Source organism: Eretmochelys imbricata, chromosome 14, assembly GCF_965152235.1.
Source record: "Eretmochelys imbricata isolate rEreImb1 chromosome 14, rEreImb1.hap1, whole genome shotgun sequence".
In the NCBI taxonomy this organism is placed as follows: Eukaryota; Metazoa; Chordata; order Testudines; family Cheloniidae; genus Eretmochelys; species Eretmochelys imbricata.
The window spans coordinates 18,532,245-18,559,486 of record NC_135585.1 but is presented as its reverse complement, the minus strand read 5'-3'; the positions used below and the strand labels follow the sequence as shown (position 1 = coordinate 18,559,486).

Below are 27,242 nucleotides of genomic sequence, written 5' to 3'. Positions count from 1 at the left end.
TGGAATACCTGATGTCTTAGCACAACTGAGCTGGTCAGTAAGAATGGAAGAAATCACATACCTGCTTAGTTTTTGGATTTTTTTTCTTTGTCCTGCCAATACTTTTCTTTGGGACCAAAGGACATCAAACGAGGAGGTGGAGAGGTGAGTTGTGAGGCATCTGCTTGGCTTGATTTCATTAATTTTGTAGTGAGGGGGGTGGGGAGATGAATCCGGATCACTGGTTCATCCAGCCCAGAATTCTGTCTTCTGACAGTGGCCAGTGCCGGGTACTTCAGAGGGAATGAACAGAACAGGCAATCATCGAGTGGTCCATCCTGTTGTCCATTCCCATCTTATGGCAGTCAGAGGCTAGGGACACCCAGAGCATGGGGTTGCATCGCTGACCATCTTGGCTAATAGGTCCAACAGTGGCTATTTGCCATGAACTTAGCTAATACTTTTTTGAGCCCTTTTATAGTTTTGGCCTTCACAACTTCTCCTGGCAATGAATTCCACAGGCTGACACTGCGTTGTGTGAAGAAATGCTTCCTTTTGTTTGTTTAAAACCTGCTGCCTCTTAATTTCATTGGGTGACCCCTGGTTCTTGTGTTATGTGAGGGAGTAAATAACACTTCCTTACTCACTTTCTCCCCAACATTCATGGTTTTATTGACCTCTTGCCATATCCTGCTCTTAGTAGTCTCTTTTCCAAGCTGAAAAGTCCCAATCTTTTAAATCTCTCTTCATATGGAAGCTGTTCCATACCCTTAATCATTTTTGTTGCCCTTCTCTGTACCTTTCCCTATCCTAATATATCTTTTTTGAGCTGGGATGAGCAGATTTGCATGCAGTATTCGAATTATGGGCGTACCATGGTTAGAATGTTCCTAAGAACAGCCTTTCTCATCAGATTTCCAGCACTGTCTGCCTCTGATTAGGCCAGAATTACCACAGAAACCATCTGTCATGATACTTCAGCAGTTCTGCTTCCAGCTGGCATCAAGGGCAGCAGAGGTGTCTGTGAGGGCAGGGAGGGTACCTTTCTGCATCTCACAAGAGGCTCTGCTCAGGTTTGGTTTGAGTTTTGGGTAAGGGTGTCACGGCTTTTCTTACTCTGTTATGGTTAGTTTGCCAACCTCTAGTCTCCGACAGATGTGGAAGCAGCTGGTCACTACCGTAGCCTATGGACTTCAGTCTCTAGTAATAGTCATAGCAGCTGGGGTGGCACAGGTGACTGTAATCGTGCTGGGCATGCAGGTGGCTGGAATTTTTCCGTGTGTAAAGTAATGGAATAAGTAAGTTGCGGGAGGGGAGGAGGAAAGAAAAGGGTTTCTGTGCCTGTGTGAGCTAGACTCTGGTGACAGCCCCGACCTTGTCCCTAGTTAGGAAGTGGGACTGTCCAAGGGTCTCTGGTTGTGGCAGCCTATGCAGTGAGGAGCTCGGCTGCTTCCCCTGGGGCCTAACAGTCTACGCCACAAAGCACAGATTGTTCTGTGGCACCATACTAGGCCCCGGAGCTTCCAGTGCTGCAGACGTGGCAAAATACTAGCACCTTTGGGTGAGGTCAGCAATGGGAGAACTCTAAGAACGGCTTTGCACTAGTACAGTTGAAGGATTGTGGGGGATGGGAAAAGGCCTATGGCTGGAGAACGTGCAGGTGCTTGGCCAATGCAAATGGACCAAGGCCAGAAGAGAGGAGCATCTTTGGAGCCTGCACTGTGAGTGCCCCCTGCCGTCCGAGGCCCCTGCGGCCCATCATTTGGAGTCCCCCCAAGGCTGGCCTGGTATGCTACCCTCAGAATTCTGCTCTTCCATTTTATTCTCTGCTCTTTGCCCTTAGGTGGCTTATTTGACCTCCAGACCCCCTTGTGGGTAGAGTGCGGTGGAAGCAGCTTGTTTTATCCTGTCCCAGGCTAGGACCCGCTACTCCTTTCAGCCTGGCAAGTGTCTGCAAAATCACATTGTTAAAGGGATGTGAAGCCTTGGTGTGGTGTGGCCTGGCCTGGCTGTGTCATCTGGGCTCTGCTTTCCTGCTTCCCTTTATTTATTCTCTGGTTCTCCTTCTGCCCCCCATAGGGTACATGGCATGGTTTCATGGGAGTGGGAACGAGGGCAGCAGCAGCAGCCAAACCCTGAGTTCAGGACACACTGTAAATTCAGAGACAATAATGGAGACCTCAGATCCCAGCATCACTCCAAATATTTACATGACTAGCTTTACTATTTAAATGAGGAGACAGGGCGCTTGCAGCTGGCCCAGCCCTACAGCTATCAGCTGTGCTTTCCCTCCCCCCCACTCCCATCACCTCTGTCCCCACCCTCCTCTTCCTGCAGGAGCAAACCCCTGACAGCTCTTTTTCCACTGTTAGAGAGATGAGGATCAAGGGGCAAGGCGGGGATGGGTAATGGGCTGTGGATCCTTTTGCTTCCGAGTTCAGATCGAGCCCAGCCTCTTGGCGGTTGGTGTCGTGTAAAAAGAGTTGATGGGCCCATGCCCATTTCTCAGTGGGAGAGCATTCATGTTGCTGATAGTGGGGACAGTGTTGGTAGAAAGGCCTAGGCCTGGCTGGTTTTGTCTCTGAGCTAGGGTGACCAGACAGCAAGTGTGGAAAAATTGGGACGGGGTGGAGGGTAATAGGAGCCAATATAAGAAAAAGCCCCAAATATCAGGACTGTCCCTATAAAATCGGGACATCTGGTCACCGTACCCTGAGCTGTTGTGCTTCATCCTCCCGCTCAGCGCTGGGACATGCTGCCGCGCTGCGTGTCTGCCCCCTTTCCTTTCACAGTCACTGCGTCCCATTAGCCCCCCTGCCTCAGCCACATCTCCACCCCCAGGCAGATGCCAGCAGAGTTTAGGGTCTGGTTGCTCTGCGGTTGTCTTTCACCAGCGCACTCTAGCACTCCCGTTTTCCTTCCTTTGTACGTGAAGGACAGCACTGAGGAAGAGGAAAGGGTCCTTGGGCAAGGAAGAGGTTTATTGTTATCTCTGACGTGGTCCAAAAAGCTGCCCCTGGGTTAACGAAAGCTCTCAGTGCTTCGCAGCTGTGACTCAGACTTTCGCTGTGATTACTTTTCCAAAGTCATTGGCCAGAGCTCAACACTGATTGTCACAGCAGTACGTGCAATGAGTTCTGGGTGTCCTGGGCTCCACTGGACCAAAGCTCCCATTGACCGCTAACTATACTTACTAAGGCAACCTTCCTCTTCAACATGGAGAGAGAACATTTCCTTTTCTGCTCTTAATTTATTTTTCTGTAAGGGCTTGTCTTCACCGCAGTGCTAGCTTGCGGTTTAACTTGTATGCTGCCCCGACCTGACTCCTTTCCACACACAGAAATCTCTAGCTCATGTTAAGTTGCGCTTTAAACTCTAAATAGCAGGCCTCTTGGGGGCATATGGGTTGAAGCTTGAGTGCTGATGCTTGAAGTAGTAATGCAGTGGAGAGGCAGCTACAGCTCGAGATAAGACCAAAGAGAACGGGGAAGAGAAGTGTCCTCCACCGCACACCCAGCCCTGCCAACGTGTCTGAAACCTGACCTACAGGGACCACCCTCAAGATGGGAGAGGAGTTCTGTCTCCATGTTTCCAGATGGCTCTACCTCTGCTCCCCTTGCCGGTGCAGACACCATTGGCTCAGGAGGAGGAGTGAGGGACATGGATTTCTGGCAAATGGGTCATTACAACCCCTGTCCCAGGTGATAATGCTGGAGATGGGCCGATACCCAGGCTGCAAATCTGAAACTGCCTCCCTCCCTTTTATAGTGTTTTGAGTCTGACCCTCTAGTTCCAAACTGGCCTCAATCTGTAATAATGATCCAAATGCCACTGAAGCTGGTGGGAGAGAGGGGCTTGGAATCCAGATTTTGCAGCTTGGTCCCTTTTCCATGTGACAGGGATATGGCAATAAACCAAAAGACCCCTTTGGCGAAATTCAGAAAGAGCATTACAGATTCTGGGAAATCAGGCCTGGTGGCATCTAAATTCCAGGGCAAGGGGCATTGGGGGAGCATCTACCATGCAACCAACAGAGTGATGGATAAGCACCACCTCCGTTTGCACAGAAAATATTAACTTGAGTAGCCACCATGGTTACATCACTCCTTGATCCTGGTGACTTGCGCAGCGTCCAGCCTGATCCAGCCACCGGGGAGGCATAGCGAGGGCTCACAAAAACGGAGAAGGCAAACCAGATGAAAATTGCAAAGATCATTTGAGAGAGAAACTACCACTGGAGAAAGAGATTGTTGCAAGTATCAGAATTTCCTGCTGGGAGCCCATCGCTTATATATATTTATTTTAATTGCTAACGGAAAAGTAAATTTTGAACAAGGGAGAAGGGCCATTTTAGATCTTGGATTTAGTTCATGAGATGTTTCAAGCAGTACTGTCCCAGGGAGGGGAAATGGGAAAGGGACGAGGGTTGGGAGGAGAGAGAAAGGGAAAGAATCTCTCCCAGTACTTCTTGGCAGCAGCTGCCTTCTTGCAGCACTGGTCTTTTCCCTGCCCTATAGAAGCCAGTGCTGCTGGGGATATTAAGAGTGACTGATTGGCCAGTCGGTTGCTTTCGCTCTTCTTTCCCCCTTCCTCCCTCCTTGGTTTCCTGGGTTGTTGTTTAAGGAGAGCGGCATGATGGTGTGTTTATAGTGCTGTCAAATTCTGGGAGGCTTGTGTACATGTCACGGCTGCTGGGAACAAGCTGCCTCTGAAGATCATGGCTTCCTGTGGAGTCAGTGTGGGGAGGCTGTTAAAGATGCTGACAGGCTTTCCCCAGTTGTCTCCTCTTTCACTGCAGTTGATCTGAACCTTCACCTCTTCTCCAGACTGGAGCTCACCAGTGAGATGAGTTTGGCTGTCTCATTAGAGTCCCTATGGGACACTTGCCTATGTCACAAAAATACTAGTTGATTCTGCAGGATTGGCTCATATTGCCCAGGAGCAGATTAGGCCTGGAATAGGATAAGGTACAGCAGGGCAAGATTAGGGGGCATTGGCAAAGCTGTGGGGGTCCTCAGGCCAGGACTGAGGGGCAGTGGCGGAGCTCTATGCGTGTGGGTGGGGTCCCCAGGATCGGAATAGCCAGAAGCTCAAAGGGCACCAGCAGAACTGTGTGGTGGAGGAACTTGTACAGCTCCTGTCCGCGCTGTATTTGGCTCCAGACAGATCTGTTAAACCCTCCCTCTTCCCAAGCTTGCTCAAAGCTGCTTGGTGGCACTTCTGCCTGTTAGGACACGTTGTCAAACAAAGATTTAGTAATTTAAACTATTGAGGGTGATGAAATCTCCTTTCCAGAACCTGGCATTAATCCCCTGTCGCTCCATGATCAGCCACCTACCATAAGTGGTCTTGACATTTCTTTTGCACCCACGCCTTCCCCTCAGGATATGTGACTCGCATCAGAGATGGCATCTGTCAGCAGAGACTGCCTCTGATGTGACAGGGGACCTTTAGCTTCGTTAGACAAGAGAGACAGGCTATGGCTACACTCAGGAGCGTACAGCATTGGTGCAGATGCACCGCTGTAAGCTCTCCAGTGTAGCTGCTCTGAGCCGGTAGGAGAGAGCTCTCCCGTTCACTTAATTAATTGACCCCCAACAAACGGCGTTAGCTATGTCGGTGGGAGAAACTCGCCCACTGACATAACGCTGCCCACACTGGTGTTTAGGTCGGTGTAACTTATGTTGCTCAGGGGAGTGGCTTATTGGCACCCCTGAGCGACCTAAATTATACCAACGTAAGCGGTAAGGTAGACGTAGCCTCAGCCTTGCTGGACAGTCCAGAGCAATGGTTGCTCTCAAGCCTTTGTGGCTGTTGCCCCACACGTGCCCAGCACTGCCTTGCCAAAATACGAGCTGATGCTGTCTGCTTGATGCACAACAGTGGTCACGATGCAGGTGACCTTCTGACTATAGTTTAAAGACACAGGCGAGGTTAAAAAAATAATCTCTGGAAAAACAGCATTGTCCCCAATGAAGAAACAAAATAAAAAAAATCTGCAGCACAATCATAGTATTTTCTGCTGCAGGGAGAAGGGTGGCTTAAGTCAATCAGCCAAATCTTCAAACACATCTTAATTTACAAAGACAACTAGTGAAAATTGGGTAATCCCATACCGTTCCTAGAGAGGTTTCAGAGTAGCAGCCGTGTTAGTCTGTATTCGCAAAAAGAAAAGGAGGACTTGTGGCACCTTAGAGACTAACCAATTTATTTGAGCATAAGCTTTCGTGAGCTACAGCTAACTGCATTTTCCACTTTTATGCATCCGATGAAGTGAACTGTAGCTCACGAAAGCCTATGCTCATATAAATTGGTTAGTCTCTAAGGTGCCACAAGTACTCCTTTTCTTTTTGTTCCTAGAGAATTGTTGTCTCAAAAGACATCACCAAAATTTAGCCTTCTTCTACCCCTGACTTTCTAGAATATAACTGTGCAGATCTTTAGTACCGTCAATCCAAGGATCTCAAAGCACATTAGTGAACTAAGCCTCACAACCTTTCTGTGAGGGAGGGAAATATCGCAATTCCATTGTACTGATGGGGAAACTGAGGCATGGATAAGGGAAATGACTTGACCAAGGTCCCCCAGCAAGTTGATGTCAAAGCTGGGAATAAAATCCAAGGGGCTGATTTTTTCCGTTGTCTTACACCAGTACAAAATAGGTGTAAAGTGCTCCCATTCTTATTTGGTAGCATTTTGCCCTGGTGAAATGACTTTCCCAAGATGAGAATCGAGCCCAAAGCCTTTTTATCTATCCAGTACAGTAAGAGACAAGATCTGAATTTGACTTAATCTGGGAGCCGTTTGTTGCTGTTCTTAATACTTGAACATAATTAGTCCTCTGCTTTTCCACATTCAAATAGGCATCTGGTAAAATGATGCAATGGTTCCTAATGGCTGAGTGTACCGCACGGGCTATTACAGGTAATCATCATAATTTAAATGAACACATGTGGAATGTTGCTTGGAGATGTTTGGTTTAGATGAGATTTCTGCGATTTCATTTACCGCTACGTTTTGTCTTTTTCTGTTTACATGCTGTCACCGACCCTCACTTTACAGCGGTCCTAATGTTAATCAGTCCATCACCTTAAACTGTTGTATATAACCCGTGTATCAGCCTGGGAACTACACTGAAGCCATTTCAGCTCTGTTTGGACACTCGGTAAAAGGCATTATGAAGTGTGTACTCTAACGGAGGGCTTGGCTGCACAGCAAGTGACTACTGCATAATGTCCAGACGGGCCGTTGCTTGGTGGCAAGCTGACGCCCTGTTGATTCATAGTGTGATTTTCTGCCAATAGCTTGCTGTACGGACAAGTCCTGAGAGTAATGTGACCATCCCAAACACACGCTGCTTGATGCTATTCTACCACACCAAGCCCTTGTATCATATGGACGTGTCGCAGCAAGGCTGGCTGGGCAGGATAATGATGTGGTCTCCTGATCCAAGCCCAAGAGAAGGATCCAGGAATTTCAGAGTTCTGTTCTTGTTTCTTATGCTGATTCACTCAGTCGCTTTGGGAAGGTTGCTGAACTCCTCTGTCTCCATTTCCCTGTCTGTAAATTGAGAATCAGAATATCTCCTGGGGGTGCTTTGAGGATCAGTCAGTGAACGTTTGCAAAGCAGCATACCTAAGTGTTATGGTGACCATCAACCATTTATAACTCATTGTTTTTTAGAGTGCGTGTCAAGTCCAAACTAGATGTTCTGTGCTCTTCTTGGCACATACAAGCGTAACTCACTGGTGAGTATCTGTTCCAGGTTCCCTTCTATGTCCCAGCCACAAAAGCTGTGACTTTGTTATAGCACCCTCTAGGGAGCTTAGCTCAAGCTGTAGCAGTTTACACTTTTAGCTCTGGAAGTCCCCAGTTCAATCCCTGGGCTGTCTACCAAGATGGCAGCCATCACACAAATATAACTCACAGTATTGTTGGAGGGGAGCTGTGAATGACCTGCATGCACATTATTAGCATATCTAATATTCCAAAAGCTCTTTCCGTAGCCTTTTACTTCACCTGTCATGTCATATCCATTTGAATGTAGAGGGGTCAGTGAAGTGTAAGAATGTAATTATTCAAGCTGAAATATGGCCAGAAAACTGGTGCTAACATCCTGCCAGTCTGGTGACAAGTGTCCTGGGATATTTAATGACCGTGAATGGGTAGGACCTCAGTTCTATGGCTCACCCTCCCTGGGAACCCCAGCTCACCATCTGGTAGCCCTTTAAAGAAAATCAATGTTTTGGAATAATACCGTTGTATATTCTGAAATAAACAGTTTAACTGGCTCTGGCTTATTCCCATAAGAGTCTCGTGTGTCTAAAAATGCAATGAGAGCTTTCAGTGCTTAAGCAAGCAAACAAACATAACTCTGAGGCTACAGAAATCAAGTGCGGGATGTTTAGTGGGAAGCAGCCGCCTCTCCTTTCAGTTCTTCAGTCTCTGCAGAGCCTGAGCCAGGTTGCAAAGCAGTTAGCATAGGTCCTGTAGGAAACGGCATCCCTTTCTGTTTGTTTCCTTTGGTCTCCTTCAGTGCTTTGTAAACAGAGGTTTCCTTGTCCACGGCATCACCTTGGCTGGGACTTGGTGTCTTTTTGTTTACAACATGTCCACACATGTTAGCCTCCCCATTTCACAGGTGTCATCCAGAGATTTTTTTTATCCCCACATCTAAAACGGGGTGTTTGATGTCGGACATTATTTCACGTACCAGAAAACAGATGAGCAGGAAGCTCTCTAATGAAAACCCAGCAAAGATTTGTATTGCAGGCAAGGGGCAGGAAGCTTGGCGGGGAGGGCAGGGGCCAACGAGCCCAATGATGTCAATGGGAATCTTTCCGTCTACTTCAGTGAGTTTGGATCATGCTCCAGAGAGAGTCTTTCACTCTGGAAGAAAGGCACTTTCATGCATACAGCCCTGGACTTTGCCCCCGACTTTGTTTTTGATGATTTGTCTGTTTTGTAAATGAGTGGGATTTTCTCAGAGCTTTGTGGCTCAGCCCTACTTCCCTCTCTGTGTGACCCTCATGGGAAGATCCTAATTCTTAGCTTGTGATTCCATGGTGTGTGATGACAGGCATGGCTGAGTTGTCGCAAAGTCAGCGTTACGATGACCTCCATGCAGCAGTGGGAGAGGCAGATGGTCTGGGAGATGCACAAAAATGATTGTTCATCACTTAGGTTGCAGTGTGCACAGTTACCGTGATGCACGGTCATAGAGCAAGACAAGTTTCCTGTGCCAACGTACTCACAATCGCAGGGCCCGGTCCTGCCAACTCACGTTACTGGGCACGATGCTTACAGGAGCCGCACAGCGCAAGTGTAGGTGGCAGAATCAGATTCTGTAGTGACACTTCTCTACATTCACTGGTGTTTGCAGGATCAGGCCTTAGTAGAGATCAGAGAAACACAGACAACAGTTCCATCGAGATGGGATGTGGAGTGATTAAAGCTGAGAACCGCCAGGTCGGAAGGCTTTGTGGGGGAAGTGGGTTTTACAGAAGGATTTTTTTGGTGGGAGAGAGCATTAGCAGTGAAGGGAAATTATGAAACCCACAATACAAATCTGTTCCCGTACATATTTCAAAGCATTTTCCAAGGACCAAGTAACACATACATACACAAACGTTACCATTTACTGTATTAAAGGAAGCTGTGCCCCGACTTTCTGTTTGAACACGAGTTTCCTTGTAGGAGCAAAGAGTTGCTGCATTTGTGTGTTGTAAACTAGGCTGATTACAGCAAGGTGCCTTGGAGAGAGACATGCATCTGATGAAGTGGGTATTGGAGCACAAGCTTTTGTGGGTGAATACGTCTGTTAGTCTGAAAGGTGCCACAGGACTCTTTGCTGCTTTTGGAGAGAGAGCTGCTTTTCCCCCGGGAATCCACACTGGGGGGATTGTTTCTTTTTTTTTTTCAGTATCATGATTGTTTAAGCTCTGACCACCCAGTTACCCTCACAAAGCCAGTCCCTGAGTTGGGGCTGGGACGGTAGGGTGAGGTTTCAGATCTGCTCCCTTCCCCCTTTGCACAGGACAGCTTCGCTAGCCAAGCCCAGATGGGGGATCAAGATGGATCCCCTCCAAGGGTATTGCAAAGGGCATGCCAATGTGCACGGCAGTTGGTGCTCCTAGAAGAATTTTCTGCTGCAGCCTCTCCAGGACTGATGATACACAGGGCAGAATCCAACACTTAGGCAGAGCTGGAGCTGCTCATGTTATCTTTTAAACCGGGTAAACAAAAACACACCAGAAAACAAACACCTTTTTCGTGGCTGAATGTTGCTTGGCCTTATGCAGATGTTGCATTTTCAACACAAACACAGACAGCTTTTCAGGGGAGAAGGGGGAGAAAGAGATTCTATTGTCTCTTCATACTATCATGGACATGCTGTCCTTTTTAGAGAGAGTGAGCACAAGGCATCCAGTCATCATACAATAGCACACTGCATCCTGCACAGGTAACAGCAATAATGTACATTTACAAGTGTCTTTCATGCCAGAGGCTTTACAAAATGCATACAGACATAAATAATTCACCCAGCACTAAAATGCAGCCACCTCTGGGGCAGAACATGGTGGCAGTTTAACACACAGTGATATTGTGGAAACTGCCTAAGGTCTTCAGGGTGAGTCCCTTTGTGGAATAAGTGCAGAATATGTGCTCCTGAGAGGTCAGTGCTGTTGATGATTGATTTGCAGTGCAGGTTGGAGCAGGGAGGTTTCTGCCCTGACACAGGTAGGGAAGAAAAATACAATGGAATCTGTAGGGGAAAGGCAGGAATTTGGGTTGGTGGAATGTGCTGCTATTAGGCCACATATAAATGAATCCATGTCTTGGGAAATGAAGGACTTGGGGGGGCTACATAGGGGCAAAGGACCAGATTTTAAAGGGGAGTTAAGTGCCTAAATGCCTCTAAAAATCTGGCCCTGTAAGTATTAGCCATGCAGTGGTGGGAGAACTGTGCAACGCATCTGTAGACGCAGCCCCTTTGGTATGGTGTTGTGCGAGGCACCCAGGAGGACTAACACACAGGGCCTGCCTGCAAGGCTGATCTGCGGCATTGGCCTTTATTTGGCTATTATTGTTTTAATTAGTAAGCCAACTTCCCTGCAGGAAGCCAGGAGGCGGGTCCTTTGGAACACGGGCTGTTTACTTCCCTTCTCTTGGCTCCGGGCTGTGCAGGCTATTTTTAAACTCTCCAATGTTGATGGGTTTTTTTGTTTTTGTTTTTTCTGGGATTGTTTTGCTTCCTCAGGTCTTTTTTTCCACACTCTCTCTCTTGCCCTTTTCTTTGCTCAGCTGCTGTGTGCAGGGGCGTGGTGACGCTGAGCAGGAAAGAGCTAGAACAAGAGGCAAGCAAAGCATCAGGGAAGCTGGGAAGGTGAAAGTTTGAGCAATGGGCTAACGCAGTCATAAAGCCAAGGTGATCTTGAGCCCCAGGATGCTTTAGAAGCATGCTCTGCTCAAAGGAACGTGCTTCTGCTTGCAGGGCAGAAATGCAAGGCCCATTTGTCACAGCCATTTTCCTTCCTTCACCCCAGGAACATGGAATACTTGCCCTGCCCAAGACTAAAGTGGAGTTGGGGTGGGTCCCTCCTGCGCTGCTCAGCAGTCTGTAGCTGGCTGCCCAGCACAGTTTGTTCTGTATCTTTGGAGCCGTCTTCTGCATTCCTGGGCTGGTCTGAAAACCTCTTTGATTGGACCAACCAGCTCTCTGCTTTCGCGACCCGGTGTTCCTGCTCCTCTTTATGGAAGAGGCTTGCAGTGATTAATAGGGATGAAACCAATGGAGTTCTAGAGAAACATCTCTCGAAGCCTGTTGAATCCTTTCTGTGGGCCTGCTTCAGAGCCCAGTGAGGTCAGCAGGAAGTCGCCCATTGACTTGGGTGGACTTGAATTGGGCCATGTAGGAATTCTGAGCCATCCTGTGGAATTCTGTGGTTGGGCTGTGAGGTTCTACAGGCTGGTCCAAAAGAGCTATAGAAGAGTGATTGAGCATAAGAAAACAAATAAATTTGTTAGTCTGTAAGGTGCCACAAGTACTCCTTTTCTTTTTGTTTTCTGTTACATTCAGCTGGCCTTTTCAGACCACTATCTGCCTAACCCCCTCCCCCTTGGTCTGATCTTGGTTTAATAGGGTAGGTTCTTTCTGGTTTCCAGAAACTTTCAGGGAGGTTTATGGTACAGAAAAATGAGTCTGTAAATCACCCCTTAGGACTGCACATATCAACTGGGTCCTGCAACAAACTGAGCACTCGGGCCCCGATCCAGCAGAGCACTGAAGTGCATGAGTGATGCCATTGGAAGGGCTGATTTTGGCATATGCTTTGCTGGATCATGGCTCAAACAGTCAGAACATTGGAGCATTGAGCCCTATAGGTCTGAACCTATAGCCCTTAGTCACACAGGTTGTTTGTTCCTCCTCAACTAAGTACTTCCATGGGATTACTCACCTGAGGGAAAGTTGCAAGTTCAGAGATTTTTTCAAGGCCAGAATAGACTATTGTTATCATCTACTCTGACCTCCTGCATATCACAGGCCAGAGAACATCCCCCAGTAGTTATCAGGCCGTGTTCCCCTCTACTTGCTTGTGGAACTCCCTTTGATGTCTCTGGGAAACTAGAGTATATCCCACGTGCCTTGTCCCAAATCCTAATCTGGTGAGTTTGACAAACTCTATTGAATCCTTCTGTCAGCATTGCAGAACTAGCGTAATTGCACCACAGCCTCTCTTTGGCTGTGCTGGTCAACAGCTAAGTAGCCAGTGAAATTCTGATTCCAGAATCTTTAATTCCTGCGGTGCTGGTGATTTTTCGTGCAGACTAAACTCTGCTGAAACACTGAGTCAGCTTCACAATACACTTCCGTGGGCTAGGAAATGGTGGTTGGTGGTGCTGTTTGCATAGACAGCACGTTACCAGAAAAGGAACGTAAATCTTGCAGCCTGTTCACAGAGTGAGATCCACAAATGGAGTATTGCCTAAATAAAGAAACTTTCCAGTACTCATCAAAATGTTGCCATTTCCTTTGCTATCACATTTGTTGGGAGAACATTATTTACCTTGGAATGTATGATCTTCCAGACACATCTATCTTTACATGAGTAGGCCGCTTGGTCCAAGGGAATAAGATAGAGGTTGAAGCACTCAGACATCATAGTGATGAGCAAGGTTTAAAACCCCCAGCTCACAGAACTGCGGTACTGTCTGTCACAACAGTGGCAGCGGGTAATGATTGTGTCCTCGTCTGACCTACTTCCATCCTACCCCCACAGCTGTCTTGTGTAGAGAGAATGGTGGAGGGAGCAGTTCAGATTTGAATCCTACTTTCTCCTTTCCCATTCTCTGTTGTACCTTTATCCAAAACTCATAGAATCATAGAATAATCATAGAAAATCAGGGTTGGAAGGGACCTCAGGAGGTCATCTAGTCCAACCCCCTGCTCAAAGCAGGACCAATCCTCAATTTTTGCCCCAGATCCCTAAATGGCCCCCTCAAGGATTGAACTCACAACCCTGGGTTTAGCAGGTTAATGACCTGAATCAAACTTTTTTAAAATAGAGATTAGGGGAAAAAGGAGTTAATCATTAAAGAGGCACAAAGCAGGAAAGAAAATGGCAGAAAAGCTGATGCCCTTGGGTTCTCCAGCCCAGCACTGGAGACTTGAAGGCTTTGGATAGTTTGGAAAAGCTTTTGAGTCTGGACCTTTATTTTTAATTACAGTTCTGAATAGGACATTGATGATTTCGTCAAGAATTAGCTGCTGCTCATCAGCAATGCGCTTGGTGGTGGTGGCTTACAAGACCTAGCTAGCAAGACTGAGTCTGCCTGAAAGCGCACACACAAGAAGCTAAGCATGGGGCTAGCACTTGCTTGGCTGCCCTATAGGAGCTTAAGGAAGGAAGGGCACAAGAACCTCTCCCCATTCTCCTGGGCAGCAGCCAGGTGCAGTTGCAGACCATCTGTTTTTTCCTGGAGTGTCCTTGAAGTGTACGACAACCCCTGAGTGACCAATGAGGGAGCCTCTGGTAGAATTCTTCCTAGATTTTCCACTGAGGCAATGCAGCTCTGCATCACCTCTAATATGCACCTGGGCCTATACAGTACTGTACAGCTCACAGATCTTCTCATCATGGAAATGTAGGGCTGGAAGGGAAACTGAGATGTCAGCAAGTCCAGCCCCCTGCACTGAGGCAGAACCAAGTAAACCTAGACCATCTCTGACAGGTGGTTTGTCTTAAATGATGATGGGGATTCCAGTCTCCCTTGGAAGCCTGTTCCAGAGCTTAATTACTCTTGGACTTATAAAGATTCCCTAATCTCTAACCTAGATCTCCCTTGCTGCAAATAGAGCCCATTACTACTTGTCCTGCCTTCAGTGGACACTGAGAACAATTGAGCCCCACCTCTTTGTAACAGCCCTTTGCAGATTTGAAGACTGTTATTAGCTCCCCCTTCTTCTTTTCTCCAGACTGAACAGGCCCAGTGTTTTTTAACAATACATGTGGTTTTCTATGGTGGGCTTCCTGGAAGAAGTGGCTCATCAGAGGGATTTGAATGAGGAGAGGGGTGGAGTCTGGTGTGCTGGAACTGGCTTGTCAGTCAGTCGGAGTTTAAGACCAGGAGAGACCACTGATGGTCTAGTTTGACCTCGTGCAAATCCTGCTGCAGGCTACTACACACCACCCCCACGCCAAGCCAACACCCAGAATTCAAACACAGCACTACAGCCCTTAGAAGACTAAACGTTCTGTGCGACTGGTGGAGAACAGGCCAAATGCTCTCTGTCAGCCTCAGGAAACTAATTATTTAGGCTTAGTACTGGTACCATCGATAGATTGTTCACTCTCTTATAAGAGATAAAAGAGGGGTGGGGAAATTTTTGACTTCAAATATGGAGCTGCCAACCTGAGAAGGTTGAGACCCGCTGCTCCGGAGTATTAAATCCCTCCCAATTCTTCCCTCTGCCTGCATTACAAGGATTCTTTTGCCCCAGTAGAGATAATTCACTTTAGGTACGGAATGGGGCAGAGGATAGCCTGATCCAGTACGGCCAACCTTGCTGGTCCATCCGACCAATATCATGCCTCCAGTAGTAGTCTGGACTTGATACCTCAGAGATGCTGCCTAGCATGTCCCCTTTCGTTCCCAGATCTCAGGGTCCTATAGCAAAGGTGGATGTCGTTAGCTCCGCTTTATGGCTTGAATAAGTGAGGCACAAAGAGATCATAGCGAATCGGTGCTCTGGAGATAGCGCCTAGTCCCCTGACTCCCAGCCCTTCTCTGCTGGACTGCCCTTGCCCCTCAAAGTTAGGCAACAAATCCTATAATGCCTCCAGCCAAACCCCACAGGGGCCTTCCTGAATCCCACAGGCCTTCAGCTTACACCCTGAAGCCCGACATTCGGTAGCTTCTTCCCATTGTTCCTCACCTCAAGTCCACGCTGCCAGCCTAGGAGATGGTGTTCTTCCTCACAGCACTGCATACAAAACTGACACAATCCTTTCCCAGCCCTTCTGAGGTTTGCTTGCTGCTTAATTGCAAGACCCCTGGTGGAATGTTCTTGTGCTGAGCTGATCAGTCACAAGGCACCGACTGCTGATGGAAAGACCTACCTGTGGCAGGGGTCTAATGCACAGCAGTGGGGCTCTGCTCTGTCGCGCTGGATAATGGCATCAGTGGGAGACAGTGGTTATTTCATTTATGGGAAGAGTGCTGGGAGAGAGCCAGGCACTGCTGGGGTGCTACAGGGCTGCGTGCCACACCCCACGTGTCAATGGGGGAGTTGGGAGCAGAGGCAGCAGCAGCTTTCATGGTTGTGACAAAAGTGATCTTATTGCAGTTGAGAGTCTGTTTCAATCCCAGGCTCGTGAACACAGGCTTGGAAATTTTAGCAAGAGGCTCCCGTGAGACCCCTTCAGTTCATCAGTGGAACCAGGAGTGGGCACAATGAAGGGAAACTGTCCTGACATCTTTCAAGGCTTTAGTTAGGATTTTCTGCTCCTAATTTCCCCTGTGTAAATGAGCCTGATGATTCTCTTTCCTCTGAGTCCGTATTGAGTCAGTGCCCGGCCTAGTGCTGGATGGCGCCCTGCTGCTGCATGTGTTGTCTTTCCCATGAGAGGTAAAACCAGACCACTTGCAGGTCTGGAAGGTGCAGGTACAGGGCTTTAACCATTGTGTCCTGGCTAAATGCCAGGGCAGAGGATATTCTGCCGACCTCACCTCCTGTCCCCACTGCAGATTCAGTTGGATGAGTCTTTTCTGCTGCATGCCCTGAAGTGTTGCTGTGTTGTGTTAAACAGCTGCTGTAGTCCATCCCAGCACAGTCTGCATTTGAGCGGTGGATGAAGCAGTCTAGCTCATCTGATCTTGCCATCTATTTACATGGCCTGCTGCCATCATGGTATCTGATCATGCTGGGTAAGAGGGTGCTAGAAGAAAGCAGGGTATTGCTGCTTCGTGATTGTGATTGGAGTCGGTGCTGGTCTGGGGGTGTCATGTGGATGCTGTGGTCTGTACCTCAGTGCCTCGGAAACCCTCCTTCCGTATTGCACATTTGCTGCTTGATAGCAATAAAGACTTGATGCTTTCTGAGTGGTAGTTCTAACTGAAGAGGCACTTCACCTCTTTCATGAAGTAATGTCTCTCATTGCATGGCACACAGAGTATGCAGACAGCTGTTTATCTTAGTTGGCGATAATCCATGAACTGGGCAGGTTAAGTGCAAAGTTCAAATAACAGAGCAGGGTTCCCAGCATGCAGTGGAGTTGCTGTACTGATGCAGGAGTCAGGGTGATGCTATAGAGAGCTTGGTAGGGCAGGGACTGTCTAGATTGCGTTTGTACAGCGCCTGGAGGGGCTACTGGAATAGAAATGCTAACGGAGCAGCCCATAGTTAACTATCACTTCAGGGTAGGGGAAAGTGATATTTAATGAGCTCTGGCAGCACGCTCCCTCTCTCAGCACCCCCTCCCCCCCCATAACCAAAGCTCCTACCTAAAATTCTTGATCCTGGCTTCTTCAGAGCTGCATCTGTCAAGGTCCGTCTGGGGCCCCGTTCGCTGCACTGTCTGTGTATTACGCAGGCCTTCATGCACTTATCCTCTCAACAGCTTTGGAATTGGCTTGTTGGCCAGGTCGAAGAATTGTGATTCCTGTTCTGCAGCGAGGGGAATGGAGGCACTGAGAGTTTGTCTCTTGCCCACGATCACACATAGAGCCTGTAGCAGACTTTAGAATTGAACCTGATCTCCTGAGTCCCAGTCCAGTGCCTTAAACTACCAGACTGGCCTTTCTCCCTTCGTGGCTGCTCCAGCTGGGGGAGAGGTGTCTGTGGATTCTTCAGCTGCTGAATACTGCCCTCCTTGTGATGCCCCCTGCATGGCTACTGGGAGAGGCTGCCAGTGGCAGTCTGGTCCCAGGCCACTGTTGCTTCCCACCATTTCCACTCCGGGAGGTTGAGTGCACACGAATGAGGCTCACAGGAGGGGGAATGTGTCCTGTGGACTGCTGAGTAAAAGAGGGATCTCCAGAGAGAGCGACTCTCCCGATACCCCTGGTGAGGTTATAGTGCAAAGCATCCAAGCGAGAGCCCTGGGGCCACACTCAAGTGAATACTGAGCATCCATGATCACGCTATGGTGCCCCCTGTTGGGAAGCTGTTGATGAAAACAGAAGGTTCTAATCCCTACAGCACCTCACCATGGGGGCCCGTAGCTTCTCTAAGTCCCGCAAGCCCTGCTCGTGGAGTCGAAGGTGGTGTAATTTACATCATCTTGTCCCCTTCCAGACTTGCAGCCACTCACCAACGTGTAACGTACCCTTCCTCTCGCTCCTTACATGTTACCTCTGAGCATGGCCAACCCAGCCTACCTGATGCGTAAGGGCTGTGTTGATGACAGAATGGGAATCCAAACCCTCTTGGAGGGGCCTGGAAGATGTCAGTGACATCAGCAGACTCCCTTGTACTCCCCTTTGAATTGGCCCTAAAACTCCAGCCACTCCTGAAACGTGGGGCTCATGGTGACCCCAGGCACTGCAGATTATGCCGGTAAAGCATGCAGCTTCCACATGCCTCAAATCCCATTCTGCTCATAGCAGATCCAAGTGTGGGCATGGCTGTTTAATCTGTACCGGGCTCCACCAGCTCCCTGCAGGATAACCCCTCAGACTGAGGTGCTGCAGCAAATCGGTGCAATCTCCATCACAGCCGTGGTGCCCCCCCCTCCCCCCGCCATGCTATATTGCAGCCAAGCGCTTTCCCAGCAGTTGGCTGGCCTGTACTTTGCAGCACTCGAGCTCATGACGAGGGGAGGAGGAACCTTCTGAACATAAGCATAACTAACGAATGGTTGGGCGGCTGCGTGTTAGCAGCTGCATTTACAATCTGCTGGCAGAGTGGCGCTGGAGTTCCTGCCACGTGGAACGCTTTCCTGACCCTGTACGCTGGAGAGAGCTGGAGCAGATGGTTCCTATTTCTGAGTGGGGAGGCTGCTGCTCTGACAAATACATGTGTCAAGAGGGACTGAGAGTTCACAGGCCTCTCTTCCTTCTCCTCTGGGTTCAGGCGCTTTCCTCCACTCTGGAATTAATACTTGCCTTATAGTCGGGACAAGCAGCACTGCTTCTGGAATATATGGGACCAAGCTGATGAGACAGCTCCTGAGCAGCATGTGTGTCGTTCTTCATGGGCCAAACTCGGACATTTGTATTACAGCGCCTGGGCCTTTGCCTGATTGTTGTTGAGATAGGGGAGTGAGTGCACCCTGATCTGGGGGGCAGGGCAGCAGGCACCATTCAATAGCCACCCTATTCACTATGCCACCACGGTAGGGCTGCTACTTCCAAGACTGGCCCTGTGTTTTCTAAGGAGGAGCTGGCAGGTAGTAGACCTAACTCATTGCCTGACTAGAAAGACACTGACCTGTCCTGAAGTTCTCTTGCCCTTAGTCCCTGTCTCTGCAATTGCACAGTGATAGGCTCCTAGACTAGAGAACCCAGCAGGAGCTAACGCTGCTTTAGGCAGCTACTCCTGGTCAGAGCATCCATCAGGCTTGGAAGGGATCATGCAGCTGCATGCTGACTCCCCCCTCTTTTGCTCCCAAATTTCAGTGGAGTCCCAACGCCATAGAGCTCATGCACAGAGGGGAAGCAGGGTTTGGTGCTGATGCTTTCTCCACACCTCCTTGGCCTGTCCCACCATGCTATCGTTGCGTGTGACAGGTGGGGAGACGCCAGGGCTTGTTTCTCTTCCGTGCACTCTGGTCCCCTGGCTAAGGGTGCTGTGCAGTAAGTAGGTTTTAGGACATTACCATAGCACAGGGAGGCAGAGTAACTGAGAGTAGCTATGATTTCTTCTCTCCCTCTCCCACTTTCCCTCCTGTTGTGCACGTGCTGTTCACCTCTTGCTCCCTGTGCCTGACGTTCAGGGACTGGAGTTGGTCCTGTGGGCTGTGGAGTTGATGCCTTCTCTTCAGGTGCCTATTCCTTTAACGGGGGGATAACTCCAGGGGTGGGCAGGGTCAGTCATACCTGGCCAGTCTGACATGAACCAGGCTGGGATCTGACAGGGGCTGACCCTGGGCTAATGTGGGGATCATCAGGTTGGAGGAGTTTATAATAATAGTTGATGGAAGAGAGATGGATTGATGTGGATGGACCCAGCCTGCTAGGATACTCTGTGCTTCCTTTGATTTCTGAAGTGCAAGTCCAGCAAACTCAGGTTTCTGGGGCCGTGCAATACTTATTGGCTTTCCCCAGACAGATTCCTGGGTCGGGGATTTCAGAGTTGCCTTCTTAGTGGGAAAACTGTCTCCATGTGTTAAAGGGGCCAGAGCAAATGCTGTGGGCCCCTTGAGACTGGGACAGCAAGAACAGCAGAAAACTTCACTTTCAATGACATGCAGCTTTGTAGCGCCTCTCAGACAGGCTGATTACTCAGGTCTAGTATGTGAATGACTGAAAGCAGTAGTGTAAAGACATTCTGCAGTCTATTGATTAAACCAAAGCACTCGGTGCTAAGCTCACATTGAAGCCTAAGCCTGAGAACCAGAACTCCTGAGTATTATTGCTGGCTGTGTGCAATGCTGGATGAATCACTTAGCAGCACTGGATCTCAGTTTCCCCATCAGTAAAATGAGGCTGATCATGGTTTGTTCTGTAATAGTGTCCAGAGGCCCAACCAGCACTTCCCTGCCCCAAAGGAGCTGTGGCAAAGCTAAATTCATGAACATTTTAAAAGCGCATTGCGATCCTTGGGTAGAAGGCTCTTGAGAAATACATAGTATTGTTATAGAGGATTTATTCAGAGTCTGATCCCTTGTTATTAAAATATAACCAGCTTCTCTCTCAGTGGTATGTTTATTGGGGATTTCCTGGTCTTCTCCAGTTGTTTTGGACACTTTCATGAGGGTGGGTTTGGATTACTTTGCTCCAAGTGACCCACTCGACCCTCAGAAGTTGTATATGTACCACCGCGTCCTTGGAGGTGGAATCGCGCTGGCTGGCTACTCGGAGTGTAACTGAGCTAAAGCCAGCCAGCAGGCCCCCATTAGGACCTGGTTCCAGGCTGCCTTGTACCTTGTGAAGTCATTTACACCTGTGCAAAGCAGGAGACAAGACATTACCCCCAGGATGAGTGGAGAATGCTAATAAGGTAATAACTTGTACTAGAGGTGTAAAAGATACTCAAGTTGTGGTTAGATTTCTGGGAATTGGGATTCCTGGATTCTAGTCTTATTTCCAGCACTGACTCGCTGTGTAAGTACCATAGGGGTACTTTGGGTAAGTTCCATAAGTTCTCTGTTACTTAGTTCCCCCACGTGTTCAGCAGGGGTACTGATCCTCCTTACCCATCTCTTGAGTGTGGGATGGAAGTCTTGAAGGTTCATGAACATTGGTAAAGTGCTGTGATCCTCTCATGAAGATGCTGTTGTTAAATTCTGAATTCTGTTCATGTATTTCAGCTCTGAAGCGATCTTTCGAAGTAGAGGAGGTAGACCAGTCTCCAAACACTTCTACGCCGCAAAGACGGACCCCGAACCCTCTCCTCAGGTCCACTGTATCCAGTTCCACACAGAAATTCCAGGATCTTGGTGCCAGGAATTCAGACACACCTGCCAGACATGCAGACCCTCCAGGCCAAAGGTCGCCTAAGTCGTCTCTGAGGAGGGTGGAGCTCTCTGGACCCAAACTTCCTGAGCCTGTGTCACGAAGAACAGAAATCTCCATTGATATCTCATCCAAGCAAGTGGAGAACTCCACTCCAGGGTTATCAAGGTTCGGCCTCAAGAGAGCAGAGGGGCTGGGGCACAAACCCCCTGAGCCCACTCCAAGAAGGACTGAGATCACTATAGGCAAGCCTCAGGAGCCCGCTGTCCGGAGGATGGAAGCCCCCACCTCAAAGATCCCGGAGCTGCCCCAGCGGAGAGCCGACACAGCCAGTGCCCCTGTGCCGGATGTTGCCACCAAACGGGTAGAAATCCAGGTGGCAAAGTCTCCAGAGGTCCCAGTCCCACCTGTCAGGCAGATGGAAAATTTGGAGCCTTCCTTGACCAGTCAGTATCTCCAACCAGAATCAAAGGCGCAACCAGTAATGGCTGAAATCCCGCCAAAGAGTCCAGAGGGTAAGTAGAGTCCTGGGCAAATGCTTGTGTAACATGCTGGCTAAGTATATGTCTGCCTATGTCTCCCCCTAGTGGCTGTCCCACAAGGGGGGCAACAGCCAGCTGCTACTTGTTCACAGCTAACTGTTGCTCCCTTAGTTCATGTCGTGAGGTCTGGTGCTGAAGGTCCTGGGTTCTGTACCCGCTGGTGTCTGAATATAGTCATGCGTCCATTACGCTTGGATTTATTGAGACTTCTGGAACTGCTGGGGGCACTGCAGAATTTTCATTAAGTGGCCCCATGAGACCACAAAGCTTGCTGCAAGTGGAATGAGAAAATATCCCCCTCCCCCTTACCTCAGCTGTTTGCCAGGCTTGTAAAATGGGACATTGCTCTCACTTTTGGCCCTAATCTTGGGCCCACCCGCCTTGACTGTGTCTCCTTAAGAAAAGCAGCCATTGGGGTGACGTGAAAGGTGCGGACATGGCGCCTGCATTGCTTGCTGTTTCATTGCAGTGCTGACGCTTGTGGGACTCCAGCACTGTGTCAGCAATTATTGTCCTGCTGGGGCAGCCACCCAGCCTCTCTCTTAGCAGGAATCAGGAGCTCTTTCCCTCTGGCCCCTGTAGCCAGATGCTGTAATTGTGTCATGGACCGGAGCCACTGTGAAATTGGAGCCCTGTTTTACATTAGCTCTATCTTGTTTTTGATTAATCCTGCATTAGGCATTAAAGCTGGCTCCCCTCCCCCAGCGGCGCCGGGACCTTTATTCCCCCCCACTTCTGTTTTAAAGAGATTTTTGTTCTGTTCCAGCTCTTTGATTATTTTTCCATTCCCCAGTCCCCTCCTCTGCTAGGTGCAGCACTGGCATCGAAGGCCATAACCTTCCCTCCTCGCCCTGCTCTTCTCCAGGGCTCACGCAAGTCGATCCCTTGTGGGGTGAAGTGTTACAGCTGAAACAGGCCGCTGGGCGGACTTTGCATGTCCAGTGAGTTACGCAGCCCGCCCTTCTCGCCCCCCAATTCACTCAGTCCAGCCAGGAGTTAACCAGACTTCCTTACAAGGCAACGTCTGTCAGCCTGTCCAGCGCTATTGTTCAGTTGCTTTGTTAGCTCGGGAGGGTGGTTGGAGACCATAGAAGAGCTGCCTTCTTCATCGCGCCCTCCCCTTTCTGCCCCGGAGCCTGCTGCAGGCCTGTCGCATGCGGACCCGGCCGGGGGTGTCCAGGCCTCCTGCGGCTTTTGCCATTACCTGTCAGGAGCCTCCCTGCTGCTCTACGCCGCAAGCTGGGCTGCTTGGTTGTGGGAGCGACCGCTGCCAGCAGAGGCTGTTAGGGTGGTTTTGCTTGGGGGAGACCTGGCCCTGTAGTAACACTTGGACAAGTAGAGAGTGATTTTCACCCCCTCCCTACACGCATACATTCTGCCATTGGCTGCTGGACCCGTTCATTGGCATTAGGCGGGGGCAGCGGAGAAGTGCCTTGGTCTGAGGACCTGGCCTCTCAGGTGTTAGCACTGCTCCAGGTGGCCTCCCATTCAAAAGTGTCCATGGAAACAGGAAAGCCATATTATCTGATACCGAAGCTGTGCTGGGCCCTCTCCAGGCTTGGGCCTAGCCCCAGGAGGACCCTGTGTGAAGTCAACTGCACAGGGCCCCATCCAGCTCACTCCCCCTTCACTTCCACGTACGCTTGATGCTGCTGCTTGCCTCTGACCCCTCGTCCCTGAGCTGTTGTGAGACCCTCTGGTCTCTAGCGAGCCCTCCCCCCCCACCTGGCCTAGGGCATGACGCTGGTAGTGCTGAAGGGCATCATTGAGCAATTGGGTGCGAGCGCGTGAGGAGCTGGTCTCTGCCATTGGACAGGCTGCTGCAGGGGCAGGAGCTGGAGCTCAGCTCTCACTGACCTTAACGGGAGCTGCAGCCGCTCAGGGCTTCTGAAAATCAGGCTCAAATCACATCAAGTTGGGCGCCCAAAAGCTGAGGCACCGAAAGAGGCCACGTTTTTGATGCAAGTGACTTGCTCGAGATCTGAGGGTGAGTCAGTGGCGGAGCTGGGCTTTGAACCCCCAAATCCTGACTCCCAGTCCTTTGTGCTAACCATGAGCCCACAGAGTTTACACTATGTGGAATGAGGAAATGGTGAAGTCCCCCTTGTCCCAACTGTGTGTAGCCTTTGTAAGAAGAGAGGAACAGCCTTGGTGGGACTGAGGGAGGGGAAGCAGCCTAGGACAGCTGCAGTTATCTCAGTAAACAAATTCTGATTATCTGTGGCTGAGTGATATCAAAGAAACAGCACAATAAGCCATAAAAGCACTGCAGGCCAATCCACTTTTCATCCCACTCCGGGTTTAACATAGCCTGAGTAATCCCAGAGAGACCATCCGCCCAGTGAGATGCTCGGTGAGTCTGATCCTGCCAGGCGTGGAGCTCCTTCTGGGTGGCGCAGAGCCCTATCCGCTCCCACTGACGCTAAGCACAACATCACGCAGGATCGGGCCCTTTATTAGGTACTGGAAACAGTGTCTAAGCTACAGAATCCCTGGACAGCTGCCTGGAAGTGGGGGTGTCTTTAAATCAAAGGGGCTCCACAATCCCAAGACAGGTTTCAGAGTAGCAGCTGTTTTAGTCTGTATTCGCAAAAAGAAAAGGGGTACTTGTGGCACCTTAGAGACTAACCAATTTATGTGAGCATAAGCTTTCGTGAGCTACAGCTCACTTCATCGGAATGCAGCTCACGAAAGCTTATGCTCAAATAAATTAAATAAATAAAGCCACAAGTACTCCTTTTCTTAATCCCAAGACAGCTGCTGAGGGTGAGGTTTACACGACAGCACAGCTGTCTGGGGTACGATTTACAGAACGAGGCAGCCGTGCTCGGTGGGAGTGACACAAAGGGAGCTTTCAGGCCCAGGGAGGCTCCGAGTCCAATAAAAGAGCTGAGAAACTGAGTTAAAAGGCTCATCCTCCTGGTCACTCTTTCCCAGCTCAGATTTACAGCCCAAGAGCTAGTGCAATATCCCCACTGCACCCCTCAAGCCCCAGCACCCCTTCCCCATCCCCCACTGACATCTTAGCCACTCTCCGTTGTGAACTCTAAGCTGCCTATGCAATCACAGCTCCTTGGGCCACTTTTCCTGCCAGACCCCATTGTGGGGCACTCCCTCCCTGTGAATGGCTGTGTAGCGCCCGCTCTGGAGGAGCGCTCTCTGCTGTGGCCTAGTGGGAATGTCGGAGATCTGGCATTTTATGGGACTGCCCATTGTTTGTCCTGCCTGGCAGCGGAGGAGCGTCCTGCCCCCTTAGCCCTTTGGAGGGAGGAGCTTTGATCGGCACGCTGCTCACTGAGCATGGGCAAAGCAAGCAGAGCTGATGTCTGGAGAAGCCGTGGACTTTGAGAGCCAAGGGGGGTCCCTTCAGTGGTAGGAGACAGAGAGAAGGCTTCTTGGAACCCCCTGAGAAGACGTTACTACATAATCCCGCTGCCAAACACACACACAGTCTTTGGGGGGTAATGAGATGCTTCCCTTACCTTTCCAAGATGGAAGGAGTGGCTGGGGTGGGGGCTGCTCTGCTTCCCACTCTTAAAAGCCCACAGGGTACCACTGGCTGCCATGCTACAAAGGCTAGGACTTCTCAGCTCGGCTGATGCTCCGTGTCCAAGCTAGTAGAGTGATAATGGAGGAAAGTCTGCTCTGAAGAGTAGGTGAGGACTAACCACTCCAAGTGAGGCCCATGAGGTCTGTGATGTTTTCATAGCTCTGAGCTGTAGTACAACTGGGTCTGCTAGCAGGGTGGGGACTGTAATAGGGGTGCCGTCCTGGAAGAGATGTGCCCAGAGCCTATATGTGAGTGCGGAGAGGCAGGCCATGGCTGAGCCCCACAGAAAAGAAACTGGATAATCCCTCTAACCAGTGGGGTCTTGGTAGGTGGCTTCTCTCATCTGTGTTGAAGGGGCCAAGGAACAGACCTGTCATCCCAGGCTGTCCTTCCCTAGGATTGAGTTTGGTGTGGGAAGAAATCGCTTCAAAGCTGCTCGTGGACCTGAGACCGAATGAAACAACCCAAGAGAAAAACAAGCTCTCCCCTTGAACAAATCCATCCCGTTGGGAGCTGGAAACGGGACCGATTTACAGCAGGGGTGAATTTGGCCCTGTGACTAAAAGAAGCTTTGATTTGGAGGGCGATGATAGCTTGGCAACTCAGCTGCTTCCTGCCCAAGGGAGCTGAGGGCTGCAAACAGTCCCGAGTTCTTGTCCGACAGCCAGGATTAGGAACTGCCGTCCTCCCCAGTTGTCTCTGCACTGCAGAGCAAAGTGCATTCCCTTGGAGATGCATGGCTGGCTGCAGGTGAGACTGCCAGGTCTCTAGGCATGCTGCAGCTGTGTCCCTGCAGTGGCACTTGCCCCTGTCTCACTTGGCAGTTGTGACACCTGGATTGATGCCCTGCTTCCTCTACCTGGGAAATGCTCCCAGAGGTTGGGTCAGGCATGATGCTGCCACATGATGTTCGTGGAAACTCCCCTCCACCCCAGCCCCTGCTACCCCTACAGTGGAGCCTCAAAAACAGCCCAGAAGTAATTAACCCCTTGTGCCTGCCTCTAGCTTGTTGAGATTTTATTTCCCTTCAGCTCCTGCGGTCAGTGACTTGTCTGTGTTCTCATGCTGTTCCCCTCCCCCTCACCCCACTGCTGCTGTCACCACCACATTTGCTGAAGGTCTTCAGGAAAGTGTGTGATGCAGGAAGGAGGCTGGTTGGAGATGAGCTGTCACCTGGAGCTCAGCAGCTCTGAAAGAAACGGCAGGAAAAGGAAGCCAAACAAATGGAGCAGCTAGCTGTGGTGAAACTGCCATTGCGGGGTAGGAGGGGGAGCAGTTAGTTTGTATTGAGGTTGCCGTAGAGCAGCGATTTCCACCTGCATAGCTTCAAAAGCCTCATGGCAGTTTGCCAGGCACTGGAGGGCTGTGCCTAATTTGCATTTTAATTTACATGCATATTTAAATCCAAATATTATTGTGCACAACCTGATTATCTGTCTCTTGCTTTTATTCCCCCTCTACATTTATTTGCATTAGTTTAATGCTGTTTTGACAGCCCTGGAGACTGGAATCCCCAATAGCAGCTATCCCTAGGACAAGCAGCAGTCATGCAAACTCTTCCTCCCTTCCTCTCTCATGCCCTGCCACCTGACCTGAAGGGAACTTTTCTAGTGGAGGAGGGTGTAGTCAGTCCTCCAGGTCTGTTCATTCCTTGGCTTTTCCTCTGAGAGTGACGACTCTTGTGAGGACGCCGTCCACTGCGCAGGCGATTGTGACAGCCGGTTCGCTTAATGCAGCCAACATCAGATGGTGGTAACCTTTGGTTCCTGCCACCTTCCTAAGCAGGATTTGAACTGATGACAGGCTACTTCCAGTCCGCTGGAAGCATGGTCCAGTGGTTAAGTTGCTAGGCTGGGTTCAGTGGTTAAGTTGCTAGTTCAGTTCCTGCTCTGCCATATGCTTTATTTTGTGACTGTGGGCGAGTTGCTCGGGGTACGTGTGCACTGCAACTAAATACCCGCGCCTGGCCCAGCTCAGCTGACTCCTGCTCCCTGGGCTCCGGCAGTGGAGCTGTAAAATTGTGGTGTAGACGTTTGGGCTCATCTGCACCCCTC

At 49.8% G+C, this 27,242-nt stretch overlaps 1 protein-coding gene across 1 annotated transcript in view; it reads left to right on the top strand.

Annotated features, from left to right (window-relative positions):
• SEPTIN9 (septin 9) overlaps positions 1-27,242 on the top strand; it is a 144,622-nt gene that overhangs the window by 7,000 nt on the left and 110,380 nt on the right. Inside the window, exon 2 of the mRNA XM_077833212.1 lies at positions 20,952-21,611. Within this exon, the coding sequence (XP_077689338.1) occupies positions 20,952-21,611 (660 nt within the window). The remainder of the gene's footprint in view (positions 1-20,951; positions 21,612-27,242) is intronic.